The following is a 20,445-nucleotide window of genomic DNA, read 5'->3' as shown; positions in this document are numbered from 1 at the left end:
GTCGCAGCCGCAGTGCCAGGGGCAGCTGTGATGAGGAGTATCTACACTCAGGGCGGAAGCAGTCAGTGGTTAACGCCTGTTAACTTTTTCTACCTCCTGCTCAAACACACTGAAAACCCGGCAAGAGTCTCTTTATGATGGGACATCAATGACAACTAATGAAACCAAGCCCTGAGCCCAGAAACAGAAACAGGAGTAGCCCTGTCCTCCCATCACAATTGGGCTTTAGATGAGAGGTGAAAATGGAGGCCCCACGTTTTTAAAATTTAGGACTAAGTTTTTTGGGGGCTGGGGGGGTGGGAGGGAGGTTGAGTGTTGCTTTGGCTAAGAATTCATTCTCCATTTTCCCAAGAGTGACTTCCCTATGATGATGGTCAGAAAAATTAAAACCACACTCCATTAGTCCTGGGCATAATTTATTTTTTGCATAGGCATAAATTAGAATCTGGAGATAAAAAATTAAGAACCAATAGTGCAGCATTTGTGACAGGAGAGCGCAAAACAAATCCTGGTTGTCTGTGGGCAGGGTAGGGCCTTTGCAGGGCCCAGCGTTGGAGGACCGCAGGCCAGCCCTTGGGCCTTGCCTCCATTTCCCTCCAGCTCCATCCTCCAGGAAATGATTCGGAGCCCAACCCTGGACCCAAGGGCACCTGTCTGCACAGCAGCCCCTCCTGCCCCCTTCCTAATAGGCCAGAATCAATAACATAGCCAGAACCAGTATCCCAAATCCTCTTGGCAGCTAGTTACCCAAAGCTCCCCACCCCACCCAGGACAGGGCTAGAATTCAAGCCCTTAGCCTTTTTTTCAGTTAAAAAACAAATCTTGAAAAATATATACATAATACAGTAGGGCCTGCTGGGTCTAAAGGCCTCATTGTCCCCTCTCCCTACCTAGTGTAATTTCTATCACCCCAACCCATCACCCAACTTCCCCCATGAAAAACAAGCCAGAAAAGAAAACAGAATCCCAGCAACAGCTGAAAAAGCCCAAAGGGGCAGCCTGAGGGTTAGGGCCCCTCACATTAGGGGCCTGACTAGTTTGGGGTAGGGCAGTGACTACAGTGCAGACAGACCTACCCTGACACCCTGAAAGTCACCATCATCATCGTCACCAGGCCATGAGAGCCCAGGAGTCCTCTGCTCCCCACCCCTTACCTGCCCCCAGATGAGTTCCCGAGACCCTAGGGGAACTTGGAAAGCTTGCTCTGGGGTAGAGGCAGGAACGAGGAGCCTAGGCCTCAAGGAAGAGAAAAAGCAATACTCCCCAGCAAGGCTGGCCCTGGGCCACGCAGAGCTACACAGGGCAGTGCCCCTAGGAGGCTCACAGGACCCCGGCCCCCCTAGGATGCCAGAAGCCCTTGGCCCCACCCTGGCTCCGGACAAAGCTGTGGGCCCAGCTTTCCTCGGCTGAGGGCGCGAGCTTTGCCGGAGGAGCCCAGACACTTCCTGCCTGGGGATCAGTCCCTGGAGCACCCTCCTCCCTGAGGGCCTGGGGGAGGGCAGCTCTACCCCTAGCCCCAAGCCCCGGCTCCTCCAACCCACAGCTTTGGCACCGTCTCCTTTCACATGCCACAGCAGCTCCCTGGGTGCCAGCCCCTCCACCAAGGCCCAGGGCTGTCAGGCTTCCCCTGGCCTTTGCAGAGTCACATCAGCTCACTCTTTCCCTGCCACCGCCTCCCCCATGATATGGTACATATATACACCCTTCCAGAAGGGGAAAGCAGATGCATGGCCCGGACGGCAGAACAGAGAATGAAAGGAGATCTCCAGCGCTGCTGTCGGCCTCAAGCTGCCCCACTGCCCAGGAAAAGCCCCTGAATAGTCTTCCTCTTCTTCCCTTGAGCCAGGTGCTCTTCTTTCTTGCTCCTGGAAGTCAGAGCGAGGATCAAGCGTGTAGGGGAATTGGTAGGGGTGCTGCTCACTCACCCCCAGAGAAGGGGGTGCGTGCTGAGAGGGGCAGCTCAGGCCTGTGGGCCGGACTCCCAGACAGCTGGCAGTAGGCACAGAAGGAAGGCCTAGTGGGCGGGCTCCCCGTGCACCCTGAAGCGGTAGATGCAGGTGTACTCGGGGTGGCCCCAGTTGGTCAGGATCCGCAGCTCCACCACCTGGTACAGGGCCATTTTAGCGTCCTGGGTGGAGAAGAAAGGGGGTGAGTGACACAGATTACGTGGAGACCTCACTGACAGAGACGGCAGGACGTGGAGACTCCCACCCCGGGAGGCAGGTGGCTCCCCCAGCCCTGGGCCTCAAAAGCCTCTGCTTCTGGCCTCTCAACTCCCCAGGGGCTGGAGTTCCCACAGGGGCTGCTAACCCACACAAGCATGTCCTGGGCCTGGCCTTGGCCGTGTAAAAGTGGCCTTGATACCTAAGACTGTTGCAATTGGGAACAATAAAATATAAATTCATCCAAATTCATGATAAATTCAAAATAGCTTTTTCTGTTATTGTATTATCAATGGATAGAACTACCTTCTTGGAGTGTTTAATAGATACACATGTTAAAAAAGATTCCTTTATTCTGAATTAAGCAGAATGTCTCCTTTTCATTCTCAAGTTCCCATCAGGCCTCTGTCCTCTATGCTCAAAAAGTCACATTTTCTGAGCCAGCTTTTGGAGCAAATCTCACCTCCCTTGAGGTCAGGGGCGGGTGCTCTCCGGGCCTTTCCTACATGGCCTCTTGTCCTCTACCCGCACCCAAGAGCTGGGGCTTCCTGGGCCCGGGCTCCTCATCCCTGAGGAGTCTCAGCCACTCCTGGATCTCAGGCAGCAGCTCTCAGGCTTTATGTCTGGTGCCTTCTGGTGCACCCGGGCACGCCCCACAGCCGACCCACAGGGACCACAAGCTCAGCAGCCATGCCTGCCCCATTGCCTGCATGAACCTCTGAGCCGGGGCACCCTCACCCCAACCTGCTTTCTGGGCCCTCCAGAGGTGACTCTGATCCTTGCCTCTCTCCAGCCTCACTGCCTGCTTCCCTCCAACCACTTCCTGTCTGGTCTCTGTGTCCCCAGCCTCACCCCCTCAATTCACCATTTAGATGCCACCACAATGACCTTTCTAGAAGACATCACATTGTCATTTCTCTGCCTAAAAACATGGCTGAGCCACAACCCTTCCCCCACCATGTCCTTGGGGCTGAAATTCCTTGGCCTGGTAGCCAGATCTGCTCTTGCCAGCCTCTTCCCGCTGCTCCCCCTTCTCTCACAGGCCCCACCCGCAGTTCCTCACGCCAGGGGCTCCCGGTGTGCTTCTCAGGCCACCTGCATCTGATCCGGCCGGGTTGTTCGTTAAAATGCAGATTCCTGGGTCCCACCAGCTCTAAGGATTCAGAATCCCCTGTAGTGGAGACGGAACCTGCATCTCTAACATGGGCTCAGGAGACCTGATGCCCACATGGGTGGAACACAGTGGCTCAGCCCGTGCCCATGCCACACTGCGCAGGCTGCCTGCAGGCCCCCACGGGCCACTCGCCACCTCAGCAGGCACCGCTCTCCTCCCCGCATGCCCTCCCCAGTGCTCTTTTCTTGGCAATGCCAACTCTTCTTTCAGAAAACTCGCCTTGGTGGGGCCCTTTTCTAGGCCCCTGCCCTGTGCTGTGTCTACCTGGCGCTGATCACACCCTTTGTGGGTGTCTGTCTTGGGGTTTGTACCTTGAGCTGGAAGGGGCAGGGGCTGCAGGCAGGGCTGCATCTTCTCTCCCTGAGCCCCCAGTACCGAGCTCAAGGCCTACCACAGAGTAAGTGCCCAGAAAACGTGAGCAGAACGGGTGAAAAGGTGGGTATGGTTTCCGCTGACATAACAGAACCCTGACCTGAAAATAAAACGTCTGGATGGGCTCCCCGTCCTGGTCATAGGTGAACTTCCCTAGGAGCGTCCCCTCCTGCTGCAGGTCTTCATCAAACCCCTGCCAAAGAGAGTGAAGGGATGGAGGCAGGAAGCATGGGCAGCGGTGAAGGCCACTTTCACACAGCACCTGGGCCACCTGGGGAGCGAGGAGCCCCCACCCAGCAGAGAGAGGCCCATGGTTTGCAGGAGCTGCTTTCCCCTCCTTCCTCAGTTCCCACCCCCAGTCCCTGCACACCTCCGCGGGACTGGTGGGGGTCTGAGCACTGGATCCAGGAAGGATTCCCTGCCTGGAAATGGGGCTGCTGTGAGGCCTGTGACAGCCACTTAACCCTCCTCTGCCTCGTTTCTTCCCAAGAGCCTTGGGAGACTGAGACTGAAGTGCCACTTCCCCCATTCTCGGGCTCCAGCGAGACACCAACTTGATCCTGAGGAGAGAGGCCCACAGACCTCCCCACAGCCCCGCTGCCCCCTCTACAGCCCCACCTGCCCCAGGTCAGACACTCACAAAGATGGCGAAGTCCTTGGGGGCACTGGAGATGCTGCTGTTGGGCGACAGGGATTTGGGCACATGCTCCAAGGTGACAGCAGTGGGGCGGATGCGGGCAGAAAGGCGCACCACGGCAAAGCCCTGCGCTCCCTGAAAGGCCCAGCAGTTGCCCGGGTGCACGTCCGGCTGGAGGGGAGGAGAGTCATGTCGGTGATGACGCAGATGAAGAAGAAACCCGCTCCCCGAGCCTGCCCTCGGGAGGCGCACATGGCGGCGTCACCCAGCCGTATGGCCGAGAGGGGAACAAGCCGGTGTCGTCCTTGTTCAGGGCCTACCTGGAGAATGACTCGGGGTGACTGTGAGTGGTACCACAGCGGGATGCCGAAGAGGCTCAGGAGGGCCGTCTTGGTTTCATAGGTCTCGGAGCAGCGGGTACTGATTACACTGGCCCCTAGAACAGCAAGGAAGGGGTCCCCGAACTCAGGTTGCCAGCCAGGGGTACCCCCGGCTTGACTTCGAGGATGGAGTCAGATGCCCCCGCCCCACTCTCAGACCTCACGCAGACCCACAGAGCATCTGGTCAGCCTCCGTCCTGCCCCAGCCAGGATGATGCTCGGGGTCTCCCTATACCCCTAACTGTGGTTGCCTCTTGGAAGTTCTAGGCTGGTGGATTTCTGCTTAGATCTCCAGCCTTGCCTGCCCGGCATCACCGTGGCCTCAGCTGCTGCCAGGAGTTAACCGTCTGGGGAGCAGGGTGGGGCCGAGAGAGGCAGGCAGCCCACCTCCTGATTCCAGAGCATAGTCCACCATCCCGATGCGGTCCTCACTGTAGCGCTTCAGGGCCTGGTTTACGATGCGGTGCACCTGCTGCGACGCGGGAGGAAGGGATGCTCGTGATCATGGGTGGGGAGCAGGCTTGTTAGCCAGGGACCTGGGGACTGAAGCCTCAGGGTCTCTGGAGTGGGGTGTCCAGGCACATGTGCCCACTTCCACAGGCCCCTGCCCACCCACCCACCCACGCACACCGGCCCCAGAACAAGCATCCAAGCCTCCTGCCAGGCTCTGAGGTCCCAGAACACACCAAGGAGCTGGCAGTGTGGGGCTGTACAGGTCTCTGTATTCCAGGGAAGAGAAAGCATGTGTATCAGGGGGATGGGCCTCACCTCTTCAGTCACCCCGATCACACCTTCCTGCTGCAGCGTCAGCCCCAGGCTAGCTGCGGCCTCCCTCGCCGACTTGCCCTGCATCTCTGCCACTTGGGCGAGGATCTTGCTCTCCAGTTGTTGCAGTTGAGCTTGCACATCCTCTTGCTGCAGGAGCCCAGTGCGAGTTCCCCCACCTCGGAGAAGGAACTGACTGATCCAGGCAGGGAACTGCGACTCCACCTAGGGACCCCCAAAAAGTCTCACTCGAGGCTTTCAGGAATAGCAGGTCCTGGCTATAACAGGTCCAGGACCTGGGCAGGGTGGGGCGGGGTGGAGCTGGGGTAAGGGGGTCGGAAGGCATGCAGGCCTGCGAGGGAGGGCCAGCATGTGCCTGCTTCAGGCTACACAGAGGAAAGGGCTGTGAACAGCTCTCCATGAGTATCGACAGGGCAACAGGAAGAACCACTGTCAAAGAAAGCTGACGTTTGCGCCAAGTAAGGGTGGAACATCTCATGGGATAACAAAGGCACCCTGGGGTGGACCATCTCTGAGGAAAGGGTGGTTAGCAGGGGATGTGGATGATTCAACTCACGTCATCCCGCACAGCCTGGATCTGCGGGGTCAGCTGGCCCACTTGATCTGCCACTGAGCTCTGCTTCAGGGTCAGGGCCGTCAGCTCCTGCCGCAGGCCTGCAAGCTGGCCCTCCAGTCGCCCCAGCTCCTTCATGGAATTCTCCCAGAAGGATTCCTGTGTCATCCTAGCCCCAAAGAGAGAAGAGAAGAGTAAACCCCTTTTTTTGAGAGGGTAAGGCCATGCCGAGGAATACAAAGGAACCCCCAGGTTGGCTCACATGTGAACAGAGAGGGAAGCAAGGCCACAACATGCACAGATCCCGGCTGCAGGCCCAGCCCAGGTGCCTATGAACTGGCCTATCCCCGGGGGCTAAACCCCTCTGGCCCTTCTGTGAGGCCAGAGTCCTGCCCAGGAAGGCAACCTGCACAGGGTGGTATGGAGAAGGTGGGTCCTATAAATGAGCCCATGGATCCCAAACCTATGGCACTGCCCACCTCCCACCATCAGCCAAGGCCCCCCAGCCCCCTCCCCAACCTCCACTAGTCTTCAGGGACAGGTTTAAAGAAGTTGGTCCTGAGCCAGGTTTCAACCATCTCCCTCCCTGCTTGGTGACACAACCGGAAGGCTGCCATGGGGCTCTGCTCCCCAGTCCTGCCTGAGGAGGTGGAGGAGGGCAAGGGGGGAACAGGCTGGGGCCAGATGGCAGTGCCCGTTACCTCTGCCACTCTGACTTCAGCTGCTGGAGACGAGCCTCAGACTCCTGTGAGCAGGAAGAAGGGACAAACACAAGACATATCGGGCTCAGAGAAGCTGATCTCCCAGAGTGGGATCTGCTCCACGCTGGGGTCTTTGCTTAACCACATCTCCGCCCAGTGTCTCCCAATTCCTGCAGCAAACTTCAAACTAGCCTCGGGGTCCTAGTGCATGTCTGATGCACTTGGGCAACCGGATGCCCACTGCTTCCTTCAGCATGCTGCACTCCGCACAACGAGCCCTCCGAAAGGTGCCCTTCCTGTGCCCCAGCGCGCCCCCTGTGAGTCCCTGGAGAGCGTTCCTACACCCCTCCTCCCCACTGTACACTACAGAAGGGCCCAGGGCTCCAAGGTGGCTACTCCTGTTTCAAGAACAGATGTGCCCAGTGGGTGCCCCCCAAGCCCACCCAACCTGGGAAGCCTGGACTATCTTCTTGAAGAGGTCGTCCAAGTCTTGCTGATGCTCTGCTCTCAGGGTGACCAGTTCTTCCTGTCAGACACAAAGGAGAGAGACCGCTGATCCCCCAGCCCCGCGCCGGGAAAGTCACTTAGGACTGGCAGGCAGCAGAGCTGGAATTCAAACCCAGATGGGCTGGATGCCCAACCCCAGCCCCTGGCCTTCCTGCTACAGGCTTCTCAGTGACACAGGAGATGGTGTCCTCTCTGCTGTGGGGTGTGGATGAGAGTCTCCGTGTTAAAGAGGAGGGAGCTGAGGCTGATCACTGCGGAAAGGCCAGCTGGCTGGCATCTGGCCGCCTGGTGCCGTCCCTGCCGTCGCGCCCACGCCACGCTGCTGACGCAGCCCCTCCCCACCTGGGCGCCCTCCCCACCTGGAGCCGAGCGGCCGTGTCCCTGCGGAAGTCCTCCTTCAGCGCAGCCTCGCGGCGGTTCACCAGCCCTTCCAGGAGCACCAGAGTGTCCTCGTGGCTCAGGCCGCCGCCACCCCCGAGGCCGGAGGCCCCCTGCCGCAGCTCCAGGCGTTCCAGCCGCAGGGCCTCCTTCTGCCAGTTGGAGGAAAACTCAGCAGCCAGAGCTTCCAGGCGCCGCTCCAGGGAGTGCACGCGGGACAGGAGGCGCTGCTCGGCCTGGCGGGCGGGACGGGATAAAAACCAGGTGAGCCTGCAGCAGGTCAGCAGGCTCCCTGCAAACGGGGCCCTTCGGGGACAGGCAGCACAGACACGGAAGAGTCCCAGCGACACCCAACCGTGCCACGGCCGCCCGCGAGCACCGCGCGGTAGATGCGGAGGGCAAAGGCTGCGGGAGCGGAGTCCCACCCTGAAGGAGGACGCGGCGGGTGAGAGGGCATGGGGTGGGGGGACAGTTCTCCAGGAGCCCTGAGCGCTGGGAGGGCCGAGGAGGTCGGAAGGCTGCGGGTGGGGGCGGGGCCCGCGGCGCTGACCCAGGCCACGCCCGCCCCCGTCCCCACGCACCTGCAGCGCTGTTCCCGCAGGGCGGGGGGACCGAGAGTTTCACCTGCTGGCTTTAAACAGCTTTCCCTCCTTCCACAGGTGACCATGACCAAACAAAACAATTTAAACAGGCTTTCTGTGTCCTCTTTAATTGGATGTCCCATGGAGAAGATGGACTAAAAGTCATTTGGAGTTGATGGTGACATGTGGTAGCATGTCATGAATTTAGAGAATCTTCTTGGCTTAACCACAAAATCTTTGCCAAGAGAATTTGTAAATCATAGTCTGCTGGCTGTCAATTAAAGGACAGGGGACTACTGAGTGGCAGAGGTTGTTTCTGATTTTTAAAAATTCAATTTTTTCAATAGGCAACATATTTGCCTGACTCAAACAACAACAAAAAGTCATGCCCCCATCTGTCCAGTGCTCTCACCACTACCCCTCCCAAACCAGGTGTGCTGGTTTGAATCTATTAGGTACCTCAGAAAAGCCTATGTTCTTTTAATCCAATTTTGTGAGGGCAGACCTATTGTGGGTGGGACCTTTTGATTAGGTTGTTCTTAATCCCCTTGCTAGAGTCATCTAAGAGGATAAAAGGTAGAGACATTTTGTCACATGCCTTCCCATGTGACAGAGAAACCCCAGATGCCATGGCCTTTCCTCAGAGAAGGTATCTATCTACCTCTTGATGCCTTAATTTGGACATTTTCATGGCCTTAGAACTGTAAATTTGCAACCTAATAAATCCCCATTGAAAAAGTCAACTCATTTCTGTATATTGCATTCCAGCAGCTTTAGAAACCAAAACAGCAGGCAATTATTTTTATTCGCGTCTTTGTGTAAATATAAGGAAATAGGAAGATATTCATTCTTTATTTCCCCCTTATTACATAAAAAGTGGTTCTGAAATTAAAATGTATTGAAATGTTTTTAATAACGATTTAAAAGAAGAGTTAAAGATGATAGAGTATGTCATTATTTTGTGAAATGATAAGATCAGGAAAATAATATCTGCAAAAAAGTGATACCAAACTCTTAAGTTCAGGTATGGACTACAGTTAATAGTACAATTACAGAAATATGCTTTCATCAATTGTAATAAATGTTCCACACCAATGCAAGGTGTTAATAATAGGGAGGAGTATGGGAACCCTGTATTTTATGCATGATTGTTCTGTAAACCCATTACTTCTCTTAAAAAAAAAAAAAAAAAAAGTGATACCAAATGGGATCCAGCAGGATGCAAGCAGAGTCCAAATAACTATAATTAGGGGACAAAGAGGCTGAAACCCTTGTCATCGCAGGTCTGCACTCACACCACACTCTGGTTATTTGTGCACCTGCCTCCCCCCCACCCATCCCTGTACTGAAAGCTCTTTGAGGGCATAGTTGGTGTCTGATCCATCTTTTAACTCTGTCCTTCACCCCTCACTGTATCCACACCCCCTGCAAGATGGCCTTGCAGGTCCTCCATGCAAGGGTGGCATCTGTTTCCCTCCCCTTGAATCTAATTTCAAGCCAGCAGATTGGGGCAGAAGTGAGCATGTGCTTGTTCAGGATCTAGGCCTCACAAGGCTGGGCCTGCTTCGGCTCTAGGGTAGAACCCTGCCCAGACGCTTTGAGAATGGACCAGGGCTGGCCTGCCGGAGCCCAGTGGCCCCAGGCAAGGATCCTAAGCTAGCCAGCTCCCAGCTGATCCACCGGCCTGCTGCAGACACATGAGTGAGCACAGCCGAGGCAGCCTACCCTTGCTCAGACAGAAGAGCCTACCAGCCACCCCCAGACTCCTGAGCTAATCAGATGCTTCTAGTATGAAGACATTGATTTGGGGGGTGGTTTATTTGTAATAACAGATAACTGAGCAGGATAGTACCTTGCACATAAAAGGAGCTCAGTAAACATCTGTGACACTGTATTAAAAAGGAACAAAGTAGAAAAGGCGATTTGTCTCATTCCTTTTCCTTCTGTTTTCTGTGCTCCTTAGGAAGGGCAACTAACTTTTGGGCATGGTTTCGGATCATAGCCAAGTGCAGATATACTGCGCCCCCACCCCCCAACATCCACATCCCAAACAGTAGAGATAGGGGTGTCCCAGGAGATGAGACAGTGTTCCAGCTGGGATGGGTATCTCTGCGGCTTGGTATGTAAGGCATAAGGTGGGGAAATCCACTGCAACGACAGGCCAGGGGTGCCTCTGTCGCTTTCTCCATCACCTCAGTTGTTTCTAAACTCTTGAGAGCCCATAGTGCAAAGATACTCACTTGGAAATGGGGTTCCGACTCTCTGGGTTGCCACACCTCCTGCTGCCTGCTGCTGCCCTTTGCTGCCCACCAGGAAAGCACAGCAGGGTGGAATGTCTGCAGCCCGTGCAGGTAGAGATACCAAGCACCTGCACACACAGGGAGAGGCCAGTTACCTGTGTGAAGCCAGGAGCCAGGAGGCCCACAGCAGTGGGGCCGGCAGCCGGGCAATGCTGCTCATCTGCAGCCTGTCTCACTCACGGGAGCCTGAGATGGCGCCTGCTTCTGCCAGAGCAGGTAAGAGGGACAGAGGTGCCCGTGATTCTGAGGCAGCAACTTCCTCCAGACACCCTCAGAGTGTATTCACACTTACAACCCCTTTGGGAACCCCTCTCTTCAGGGAGACAGCACAATGTGGAGCAGGAGCTGTGATCAGTTAGGGACAACCGGGGGGTGGAGGCCAGAGGTTCTGCTGGTGGTAGTCAGCCCTGGCAGTACATGGTGTCACCTGGGGAACTTTGAAAACATCCCAACAGCTGGTCCCACCCTCTAGAGAGTGAGTTAACTGGTCTGGATAGGGCCCTGCCTACATGTGTTTCAAAAACTCCCCTAGTGACTCTAATGGGCTGAGATGGTCAAAAGTTGCTGAAACTGAAAGTACCAAGGGGCACAAAGCTGCCACCACACAGAGGTACACTTGCTTTAGGGGCCACCTGTTTGTGATGTGTTTGTTCCTGAGCTCTGTGTGTGTGTGTGTGTGTGTGTGTGTGTGTGTGAGAGAGAGAGAGAGAGAGAGAGAGAGAGAGAGAGAGAGACGGGGCGGGGAGAGGGGGTTAGGGGGAGAGAGAGAGGGAGAGAGGCTCAAAAGCCATCATGGCCAAGGGGTCTCGCTCACAAATAGCCTCCCAGGTGTTGTGATATCATCAAGGGCCCTACAACATAAAGCTCTTTCTCGCTAATACTTGGGAAAAGACAAGAAAGAGTACAATCCTGGTGAGAATCTACACAACCACTCAAATCGTGGGCAGGCTCACTTGCTGAGCCACCTGCAGGGGGTCACAGATGTACCTCCACGTGATGGCATGGCCGCCTCAGCCCCACCAACCCCCCAGGCTCCCATGGAGCACAAGCCAAACTGAGGTAATAACACATGGGAAAGTGCTTTCTGAACAGAACGCTGCGCAATTAAGAAGGATCAGTATTACTTCGAGGGCAATGACCAGTTTCCCCTGGATATGGACAAGCTGTTCTTGTGACAGGAAACACAGAAAGGAAACCAACCTTTGGGAAAATACTCTACCTTCATCTTAATAAAAGAAATACAAGTTGAACAAGCATGAAGCCTATAAAACCAACCCACTAAAAAAACGTGGCCTTTCATTATAATTGGTACAAACATTTAAAAAATTGAGCATGTGACCACACAGGCAGGTAAGAAAATTCGTATGAAACTGTCAAATCAACGTTGAACACAAAATAAATATACAGGCAGAATGATTACAACTATATAAAAATGTTGGAAGTCCAATGATAGACTGGAACAAGGCAGAAAATCTTGGAAATGACTCATTTCTTCGTGTAAAAAGTGCTATTTATCACCTTAGTGATTTTATCCGAAAGGATAGCTAAATATTTAACTTGAGTTTATAAAAATAAGAACTCACACAGACCACGTCCTGCTTTGGAATGGAGGGAAAATGACGGCTTATGATGAAGGTATCACAGGCCGTGCATTTTACCCCAAAACTTTTCCAGGCGTGCCCTGCAGCCCGGTGCAGCTGCCAAACTGGGACGACACCAGTCGATGGGGCGTCCCCCCCTTCTCCCGGGACACCCTGAGAACACGCGCCCGAGAGTCAGCGGAGGACCCAGGCGGGGAGAGCCGGGCAGACGGGGCCGGGGCCAGGCCGAGCCCACCCGTCCCGCCTCTCCTTCCCTTTCCCGCAGGCGCTCGCTCTGGTTCCCACGTCTCTGCGGGCACCGGCCCCGCCCACACGTCCTCACGCCCCGCCCCTCCAGCCCGCGCACGCGCAGCTCACCGTAGGTCAGGCCCGTCAGGAGCAGGAGCAGCAGGAGGAAGCGCAGGAAGGTCTTCAGGGATGAGACGCGCCTGCGCCCGGGGAGGGAGAACAGGGAGGGCGGGGGCGTCAGGAGGGCGCCGGGACCCCGCGCGCCCCCAGGCAGACCCCCGCCAGACCCCCGCCAGTCTCTCCTCAGTGCTGAACTAGGTTGAAGGGGGCTACCCTCGAGCTGCCCCTCGGGCCGCGCCGCGACGGGAGGCTGCAGAGCTTGAACCTGCAGATCTTGAAGTAATGGGGACGGTTCTGACTTTTGTGAATTTTATTATGATGTTATTAAAAATAATATTATGACCTTTGAAAATCCTATAATTTTCATGGATAGAGGAGTTCTCAATAAGCAAATGTGAAAAAAAAATACATATAACACCTTCAACAAACTTAGGATTTTCTTTTTTTAAAAAGTGAAGAACCTTTTCTGGGGGAGGGAAGCGTTCTTGCCCCTCAGCATGGCTGGCCGCCCGCCCTGCCCTGAAGTAAGGTGGGAGGGATCCCCACCTCCTGATTCAGGCCTCTTTCCTCTGCCCCAGGGGCAAGTCCCCAGTCCTGGTACTGCTGGTGGAGGGCGGGGGGCTAACCCACAGATCCTCCGGCTTCCTCGTGGCTTCTGAGCATATGGTGGGAAAACACTGATGCCGGTTAAGAGGGAGGTATAACTTACGGGGAAACACCACTTCTTGGCAAGAGCTCAGGGGTCTACCCTGCAGGGGTGAGGCCAGCGGGTCCCTCTGAGAATCACAGAGCGGCCAGGCTAGGGTGGAGAAGTGTCCAAGAAGCAACAGCCTGTGCTCAGGACACCACCCCAAAGGGCTGTATTTAGAGGGGCCAACACTGACTTGGGGTCCCACCGTCTGCCAGGCAGAGATGGGCCTTGGGGTGGCCGCACCATCAAATCAAATCTCCAAGCAGTCAAAGCTCACGAATCAAAGCTCCAACAAACTGGGAAAAGCCTTTGGGGAAATGGTCAGATATGGCTTTAGACACTGTGTCACTGTCGTCCATCCCTGGGCTTTCTGATTCACTGTCAAGGCTGGAGTCTACTGACCTGGTTAACACAAAGACATCCAGAAGGGAGGCGGCTGTAGTCAGGCGGTACCAGGTTGTGCCAGCCCACCAGTAGAGAAGTCCAAAGAGCCGGCCTGAAAAGGGATAGGTGAGTCTCGGCCTTCATCCTGTGCCAGGCAGCTGGCAGATGGAGGTTTTGGAGCATAGCTCTCTCACCATCTGGGGTTCTCCCTGCCCCATCCCCTCAAACCAACCTACCAGCATGCCTCTGTCCTGTCCTATGCTCCCCAGGGCCTCTAATCCTGCCGGCCCATTCTGCCAACGCCCTCTGTCTGCTCTGCAGCTGCCCCGCCTGCCATGGTGCTTGGCTCTCAGTGATCATTCTAGAAGGAGCTTTCCCTGGTGGTCCTATGGACTCTCTGTATGGGCTGGATACTCCAAGAGAGCTGAGTAAGAAGTTACTGCTGTAGAGAATGGACAGAGCTGAGCCCAGAGTAGCCAGCACCCACCTGGAGAAGTGACCACCATCCAGAGAAAGGAGCCTGCCCGCGAGACGGCATTCCGAAGCCCAGAGCCTGCAGAGCGCTGCTCCAGATCCGAGTACCCTGCAGGGGAAAAGCAGAGGGAACCTGCTCAGTTGGTCCTCAGGCTGAACGGACTTGGGCCGTGGAGACTGCCCGTCACTGAATCGTTTTCTCCCTCGGGTGGAGAGCTGGTACCACTAGCACGACACCCAGGCTGGCCCCTGACAGGTCGGTGAATGTTTGTTTGCTGACATTTATTTCCCACTAAAGCACCTCATTTGCATCCTTTTCCTCATCAATGATTCTTCACTGCATCACTCAGAACATAACACGAGGAGCATTTGTTCATTTGATAAGGACTGTGAAGTCCCAAGTCAAAATGCTGGAAATGAGCCTGAACACAAAGGCGCTGACCTTAGGTTTCTGGGAGCGGAGTGGGAGGCAGATAAGTGACCGGGCAACCACAGCACTCCATGTCCAGGGCAACACGGCCAAGGGTCAGGGACGTGGCTGGGTGCAGGACAGGGTGGGCGCTCGCTGGGTGCTGTGACTCTGTGCTCCGTCCCCAGGCTTCCTGTGGCCTCCCCAGAACCTGCTGGAGCCTCTCCCTGTGGCTTGGCAGGGAAGGCAGCATCACTCACCTCCGAAGTCATCCTCGGAGGAGTAGCCAGAAGAGGATCCAAGGAAGTCCTCGGAGACCTTGAGCCCCGTGAGCCCATTGGTTTTGCCACTCTCGGTGCCCCCGGTACCTCGCCTCCTCCTCACCCTCAGGTCCTCGCCTGTGGAGGGAAGACAGCACAGTGCTTGCGACAGGGTGCTCCAAGGAGAGCCTTCCCGGGGGCCCCTGTGTGTGGGGATCTGCTCTCGGCCTCTCCCCACCCCTGCGGGTCCCTGGAGGGTGGGCTGCAGCAGGGCCCGCCCCTCCATCTGCTGGACACAGCAGCCACGGGGTTGCTTTGTCGTTTCGAGGGCCCTTCCAAGAGCTTCTGAGGACCAGGAGCCCCTGCCCTGACCCAGCACAGCCTTTCCCACTCGGAGGGAAATTTGGGACCGTATGTTCCCAGAGGAAGCAAAGCCCCAGGAGAAGGATTTCGGATACTCACCCCAGTAGGAGTCACCGTCCAGCTGGTCATTGAGGATGGCGCTCCTGGCGAGGGAGGCGGCCCGGGGGCTGCCTATGTAGGACTCCCTGACCACGGACTCGCTGTAGTAGGAGGTGTGCGTGTCAGGCGATGGGCCCAGCTGGGGCACCGGAGAGAGGCGCTTCATGCCACTGGGTTTCCTCTTCAAACTCCTGCGGGAGCCCACCGTGAGGACAGAGGCTGGGCAGGCAGCTGGGCCTGGCCAGTGCCCAGAAAGGCCCCATCCTGCCCACATGTTGTGCGGGCTGGTCTCATTGCCAGGCAACCAACAGGGGCCGGCCCCCGGGAGCAAGTACCCTCTCTGCTCCCAGACACCTCTAAGTCTCACAGGCAGCCAGGCAGGACCACCAATAAGTAACGGAACCAGGACTTGAGCCAAGGGCTCTCAAACTGCAAAGCCAAAGTTGCCCCTACGCTTTTTAATGGATTATTTTCTCCAGCCCACTGAGAACCAGACAAACCCAACCTGGCCTCTGGAGCTGGTCAAAGCCGCGGAGGCCTGTTATCTGGGCCTCAGGCCTGCAAGGGGGCAGGACAAGGAGGGTGCCTGCCTTGGCCCTAGTTTCCGGGTCCCCGCCGACCTGTTCGTTGCCTCGCTGCTTTGCTGGACAGCTGCCCTAAGGACAGTGAGACGTGCAGGCATGGGTCCAGGGAGGACAGACAGCATGCCCGTCCAGGGCAGACAGGGCTCCTGTGAGCTCAGCTTGCAGTTTCAGGGTTTCCGGCCTGGCTCACACTTGAAGCTGCCTCTCCCCACTTCCCGTTCTCTGAACACAAGGGCCACAGCACTGCCTTACGGTAGGGGGAGAAGAAACAGTGCTGGGTGCTGAATTCCCAATAAGCATGAATAAAGGAAGAATGCCCCTGGACGGGCCGGGGGCACCTGATTTCTGACCACAAAAGGCTGCAACAGGCAATGGCTGCCCAATGAAGCTGCAAAAGTTCTGCTCTGTGAGTCTGCTGCAGCCTGCAGAGGTGGGTCGCCCCAGCCTGGGGAGGCTGCTCGTGCCCCTACCTGAGAGAACTGTCTTTAAACAGGACACTCTGGCTCCCCATTACTGAGCTTCCTCCGCTGCTGCTGCTGCCCCCATCGTCGTCCCCCTGGGAGTAGCGCGTGAGGCGCTGGCTTCGTCGGGACATCGTGAGGCGGGACACGGTTCTCTCCACTGAAGAGTCTTGGGAGAGAAAGCAGAGCCACGTATGACACTTGGGGCTGCTCTCCAGCTCCTTCCCCACCTTGCAGCTGAGCACAGACCACCCCCTATTCGCTCCACCAAAACAGCCCCTGAGATGGGGGCGAGATGGGGGTATTTAGGAAGCCTCTTTCCTGGTACTCACCACAAGGTTTTGCAATTTTCAGTTTACTTGTTGTGCCAGTTTGAATGTATTACATCCCCCCAAACGCCATTATCTTTGATGTAATCTTGTGTGGGCAGACCTATCAGTGTTAATTAGATTGTAATTCTTTGAGTGTTTCCATGGAGATGTGCTCCACCCAACTGTGGGTGATGACTCTGATTGGATAATCTCCATGGAGGTGTTGGCCCGCCCATTCAGGGTGGGTCTGAATTAAATTTCTGGAGCACTATATAAGATCAGACAGAAAGAGCAAGCTGCTACAGCCAAGAGGGACACTTTGAAGAAAGCACAGGAGCTGCAGATGAGGGACAGTTTGAAGGCAGCCAGTGAAAGCAGACTCATCATCATCTTAATACGATGATGATAAAATACTTTGTTAAATGCCTACCAGACTCCATATATAGTCCGTTTCCAATCCTGGCAAGCCAGGTAGGCATCTTTACTTCCCTTCTACCAGGGAGGAACCCAGGGCACTGAGGTGATTGGTAACTTGCCCACAGTTACTCGGTCCATAAGTGACAGAGCCAGGATCTGAGCTCAGATCTGACAGGTGGCAGGGCCTGAGTCTGCCCATTCCACCATAAAATTTTCAAGTCAGCTCAGGAATGTGCCGTGTATCCCCAACTAGTCTTTCATAGCCCCGAATATGCTCAGAACAAGGCTGCATACAGAGATGCAGAAGATTTTATCAACAAATATTTGTTAACAAACTAATGAATCAGGGAGGTGGAGCAGTGGGAATGGAATTTCAGTCTATCTTGGCCTGACTGCCCATCCCCACGTGGGGCAGGAAATCAAGGCTCTGCGGCTGAAAGGAGGCCAGGGTGAAAAGACCTGGCAAGAGGTGACATTCTATGGACACGTAAGACTTTGAGCTCTAGAAACCCAAATCCAACATCTCAGATTCCAAATGCAAGGAATCTCACTTTAGCGCCTTTGCCTGCCCATGTTACAAAGTTATTATATCCTAGACCGCACTCAAGAGTATTTGTGACTTCTTATCATATTAGAAATGATACACAAATGACTAGTTCTCCAGGTTGTGTGGTAGGCATAGGCTAGCACATCCCAGCCCAGACTGTGGAAACCAGAAGGTCTGGTTAGTCCAGCTGGAGAACTCTAGAAAGCCCTCTTCTGAAAAGCAAGCAGCCTCATGTCTTGGTCTTACTGGAACCTTCCCAGGTAGAATGCCCACCTGGCATCCCTCCCTGGGGTTGGCCAGTGTTGGTAAAGAGACAGATGGGTAGTAGCCAAAGCAGGAAATTGCCCTCAGTCATATTCTGTGTTCCTCTCCTTATATGGTAATTCCACCCAGTACTGCACCCCCTCCCACCTGAAAGTTCCAGATGCCCACCCACGGCTCCTCCTCTTAACCCCTGCCCTGCCAAAGTGCATGAAGCCTTTGCCCTGGGGCAGAAACAAAGCAACATGTTTGTAGAGTACAAGCTGCGGATGGTAAGAATCTAAATATTCTGAAAGAGGTGTGTGGGGGCTCCAGAAAACTGTCAGCACCCGCCTCCACCCTCTCAGAGATGCTTCTTAAGTCTTTCCCTAAGAGTCCTGGTATCACAAAACAGTCAAGCAGAGGAAGCAGAAGATCTTTACCATTTAGTCTGAGTTTCACAAGCTGAAAAAAGTCAAGACCCCACCCTTCAAAACAAGAGGGAAGCCTCTCTGGGAGCACAGATATTTTGCATATCAGCATAGACACTCCTCTTCCTTCCCCTTGCCCCCATCCGTTAAGAAACCCTCAAATAAAACCACTGGGTGGAAGACAAAAATCTCTCCCCACTTCTAAGCTGAACTGCACCCTTTTCTCACCTCCTCTTTGCCCCTCCCCCTGATCACAAACATATCACAGTAGCCATCCAATCGTCACACTTAACCTAGATCTTGGGCATTTTCCACGTGACATTTTCACTCCTGGGCATTTCCACACTATATTCCCTCGTGGGAACCTGCAAAACGTTCCAGAAGTTACTGCCCTCTCCCTTCATTCCCCATGGGCTGAACCTGCTCTGAGTCACAGCCCCGCCCCCCGCCCCCATTTATTTGGGTTTTTAATTTTCGAACTGAACAAAATGGACCTTCCTTCTGCAGCCCTGTTCCAGAGTTGTGCCAGGAGGGGCAGAGGCGGAGAACCGCCTGTCCCTGGGAACTGTCTGCTTGGCACGCGAAACGCAGGCACTGCCCTGGACCGGCTCGGGGCAGCCGGGGCTTTGGTCCCCTCCTCCCGGGGAGGCTCTGCCCGGGGAAGTCCCGCCTGGAGACATCCGCCCTCCCGGCTGACCAGTGGGGCCGCCGGCCCTGGGGGCGGAGGCACGGCCGCGAGATGAGTCAGGGCGGCCGGCCTTGGCACGGTCCTCGGCCCTCCACCACCCGCCCTCCCCTGGGTGTGCGCCCGGCGCGGGGCGGGAGCCCGGCCCAGCTTGGCCCGGGGAGCAGGAACCAGGCCCTGGGCAGCTCGGCCCCGGCCCGAGCGGCCCGACGATGACCCCGAGGCCCGCCACCCTCGCCCCGCGCGTCCGCCCGCCGGAGTCCCACGGCCGGCGTCCCAGGGCGGCCGTTACCTGCTGCCGCGGCTCCTCGGTGCGGGGCCGGGGGCGTCCGAGGCCGGCCGCGCCCCCTTCCCGGGTCGGACTCCCGCAAGCGGCGCCCCGCGCGGAGCCCGAGGCAGCGGGGGGCCGGGCCCGGGGCGGGCGCGCGGGGAGCGGCGACGCCGGCGGGAGCCGGGCGGCGGACAAAGCGGCCCGCCGAGGCCCGCGCGGCGCGAGTGGGGCCGGAGAGCGCGCGCGTGGCCGACTGTGTATGTGTGCGCCTGTCAGTCAACGCTGACAGGCCGCGGCCCATTGGGCAGGCCCCGCCCGCCCGTCACCGCCCACCGCCGCCGCCCATTGGGCGGTTTGAACACAAAGGCTCCCCCGCTCGCCCCGCCCGCCGCGTGGGCCCGCGCGCCAGGGTGCGCCCGGCTCGGCAGCCTGCGCGTGGGAGGTGCGTGGGGCGGGAGAGGTGCGACCCCGGGGCTCGGGAGGACGCAGCGGGGCAGGCGAGCGGAGGCCGGGGCTGGGCCGGGCCTGACTGAGCACTTGACTCCCTGTGTAGTGGTTCAAGACACCTGACAGTCGGCCGGAGCGCCCGCTCGTGCGTCTCTTCACCCCCCGCTCCGGGTCGGCAGGCGCGCCGCACCCCAACCACACCCCTCGGGCCGTGGCATCCCAGCCCCCCGCAAGCAGACCAACAAGGCAGGGGTGCCAGGGCCTTGCAGGCAGTGGGTGGTTCGATGGGGAGCAGGGAAGGGAGAGGCCTGCTGCCGAGGGCCCCTCTGTAGGAGTAGCCGTTCGTGGACTCTCTGTAAATGATTGGTGAAGGCTTGCTAAACGCTTGGCACGTGCATAATTGTCCTCTTAGTCAGGCATTTCTAAAACCCATTTTACAGATAAGGAAACAGGTTCATAGAGGTTTTAAGCGATTTGCATAAAGCCACACAACTAGAAAGAGACAAAATTGAGATGAAAAAATTCTCTCTGCTTCCAAGCACATTTTAGGGTTGACTTTGGGATTCCAGACAGGGCCGGAGTTCCTGCAGTTTCCCAATCAGCTGTCCCTCCAAAGCCCCCAGTTTCACAGCAGAAACTTTTCTTGCTTTTAAGGGGAGAGTTTGCCCCAAATCTTGCTGAGAGAAGGCAGGTAACATACTCAAATTTGGGTGTGCAATGAGTGCTCAATAGTGAATGAGTAAAGTGCAGCCTGGCTCAGGGGTCCTGTGCCCTGGCTCCCCACAGGCCAGTTCTACAGATGAAGTGAGTACACAGCTTGGGACAAGCTACTTCCTGGACGAGCTCTTCAAAGGGGAGATGAAAGTGTCGTTATTTCACTTTTAAAGTGCC

General features: G+C 56.3%; 1 protein-coding gene across 2 annotated transcripts; it reads right to left on the bottom strand.

Annotated features, from left to right (window-relative positions):
• Window positions 1-399: 399 nt before the first annotated feature.
• Window positions 400-19,372, bottom strand: SUN2 (Sad1 and UNC84 domain containing 2). 2 transcript variants are annotated; one of them, XM_037847991.1, is made up of 19 exons: window positions 19,129-19,243; window positions 18,445-18,516; window positions 16,215-16,374; window positions 15,161-15,351; window positions 14,699-14,836; window positions 14,043-14,138; window positions 13,574-13,667; window positions 12,490-12,560; window positions 10,472-10,599; window positions 7,632-7,886; window positions 7,214-7,291; window positions 6,766-6,809; window positions 6,068-6,233; window positions 5,494-5,715; window positions 5,113-5,197; window positions 4,666-4,781; window positions 4,349-4,516; window positions 3,809-3,901; window positions 400-2,128 (listed from the first exon to the last, which is right to left on the bottom strand). In XM_037847991.1, the coding sequence occupies exons 3-19, from the start codon at window positions 16,337-16,339 to the stop codon at window positions 2,015-2,017; spliced, it is 2,184 nt and encodes a 727-aa protein (XP_037703919.1). In that variant the 5' UTR covers window positions 16,340-16,374; window positions 18,445-18,516; window positions 19,129-19,243; the 3' UTR covers window positions 400-2,014. The 2 variants fall into 2 exon arrangements, with proteins under 2 accessions (XP_037703919.1, XP_037703918.1); XM_037847990.1 differs by lacking the exon at window positions 18,445-18,516 and having other exon boundaries at window positions 19,129-19,372.
• Between the last annotated feature and the right edge of the window lie 1,073 nt (window positions 19,373-20,445).

This window comes from Choloepus didactylus, chromosome 8 (assembly GCF_015220235.1).
Source record: "Choloepus didactylus isolate mChoDid1 chromosome 8, mChoDid1.pri, whole genome shotgun sequence".
NCBI classification, from domain to species: domain Eukaryota; kingdom Metazoa; phylum Chordata; class Mammalia; order Pilosa; family Megalonychidae; genus Choloepus; species Choloepus didactylus.
This window is presented reverse-complemented; position numbering and strand designations above follow the sequence as displayed.

Excerpts from the sequence above, each read along its gene's own strand:
- SUN2 (XM_037847990.1), bottom strand. The coding sequence starts at position 16,339 with ATGTCCCGACGAAGCCAGCGCCTCACGCGCTACTCCCAGGGGGACGAC. Across the intron at positions 7,292-7,631 it reads ACACGGCCGCTCGGCTCCAG|GAAGAACTGGTCACCCTGAG; the intron begins GTGGGGAGGGCG and ends TGTGTCTGACAG. Across the intron at positions 5,198-5,493 it reads TGATCGGGGTGACTGAAGAG|CAGGTGCACCGCATCGTAAA; the intron begins GTGAGGCCCATC and ends CCCGCGTCGCAG.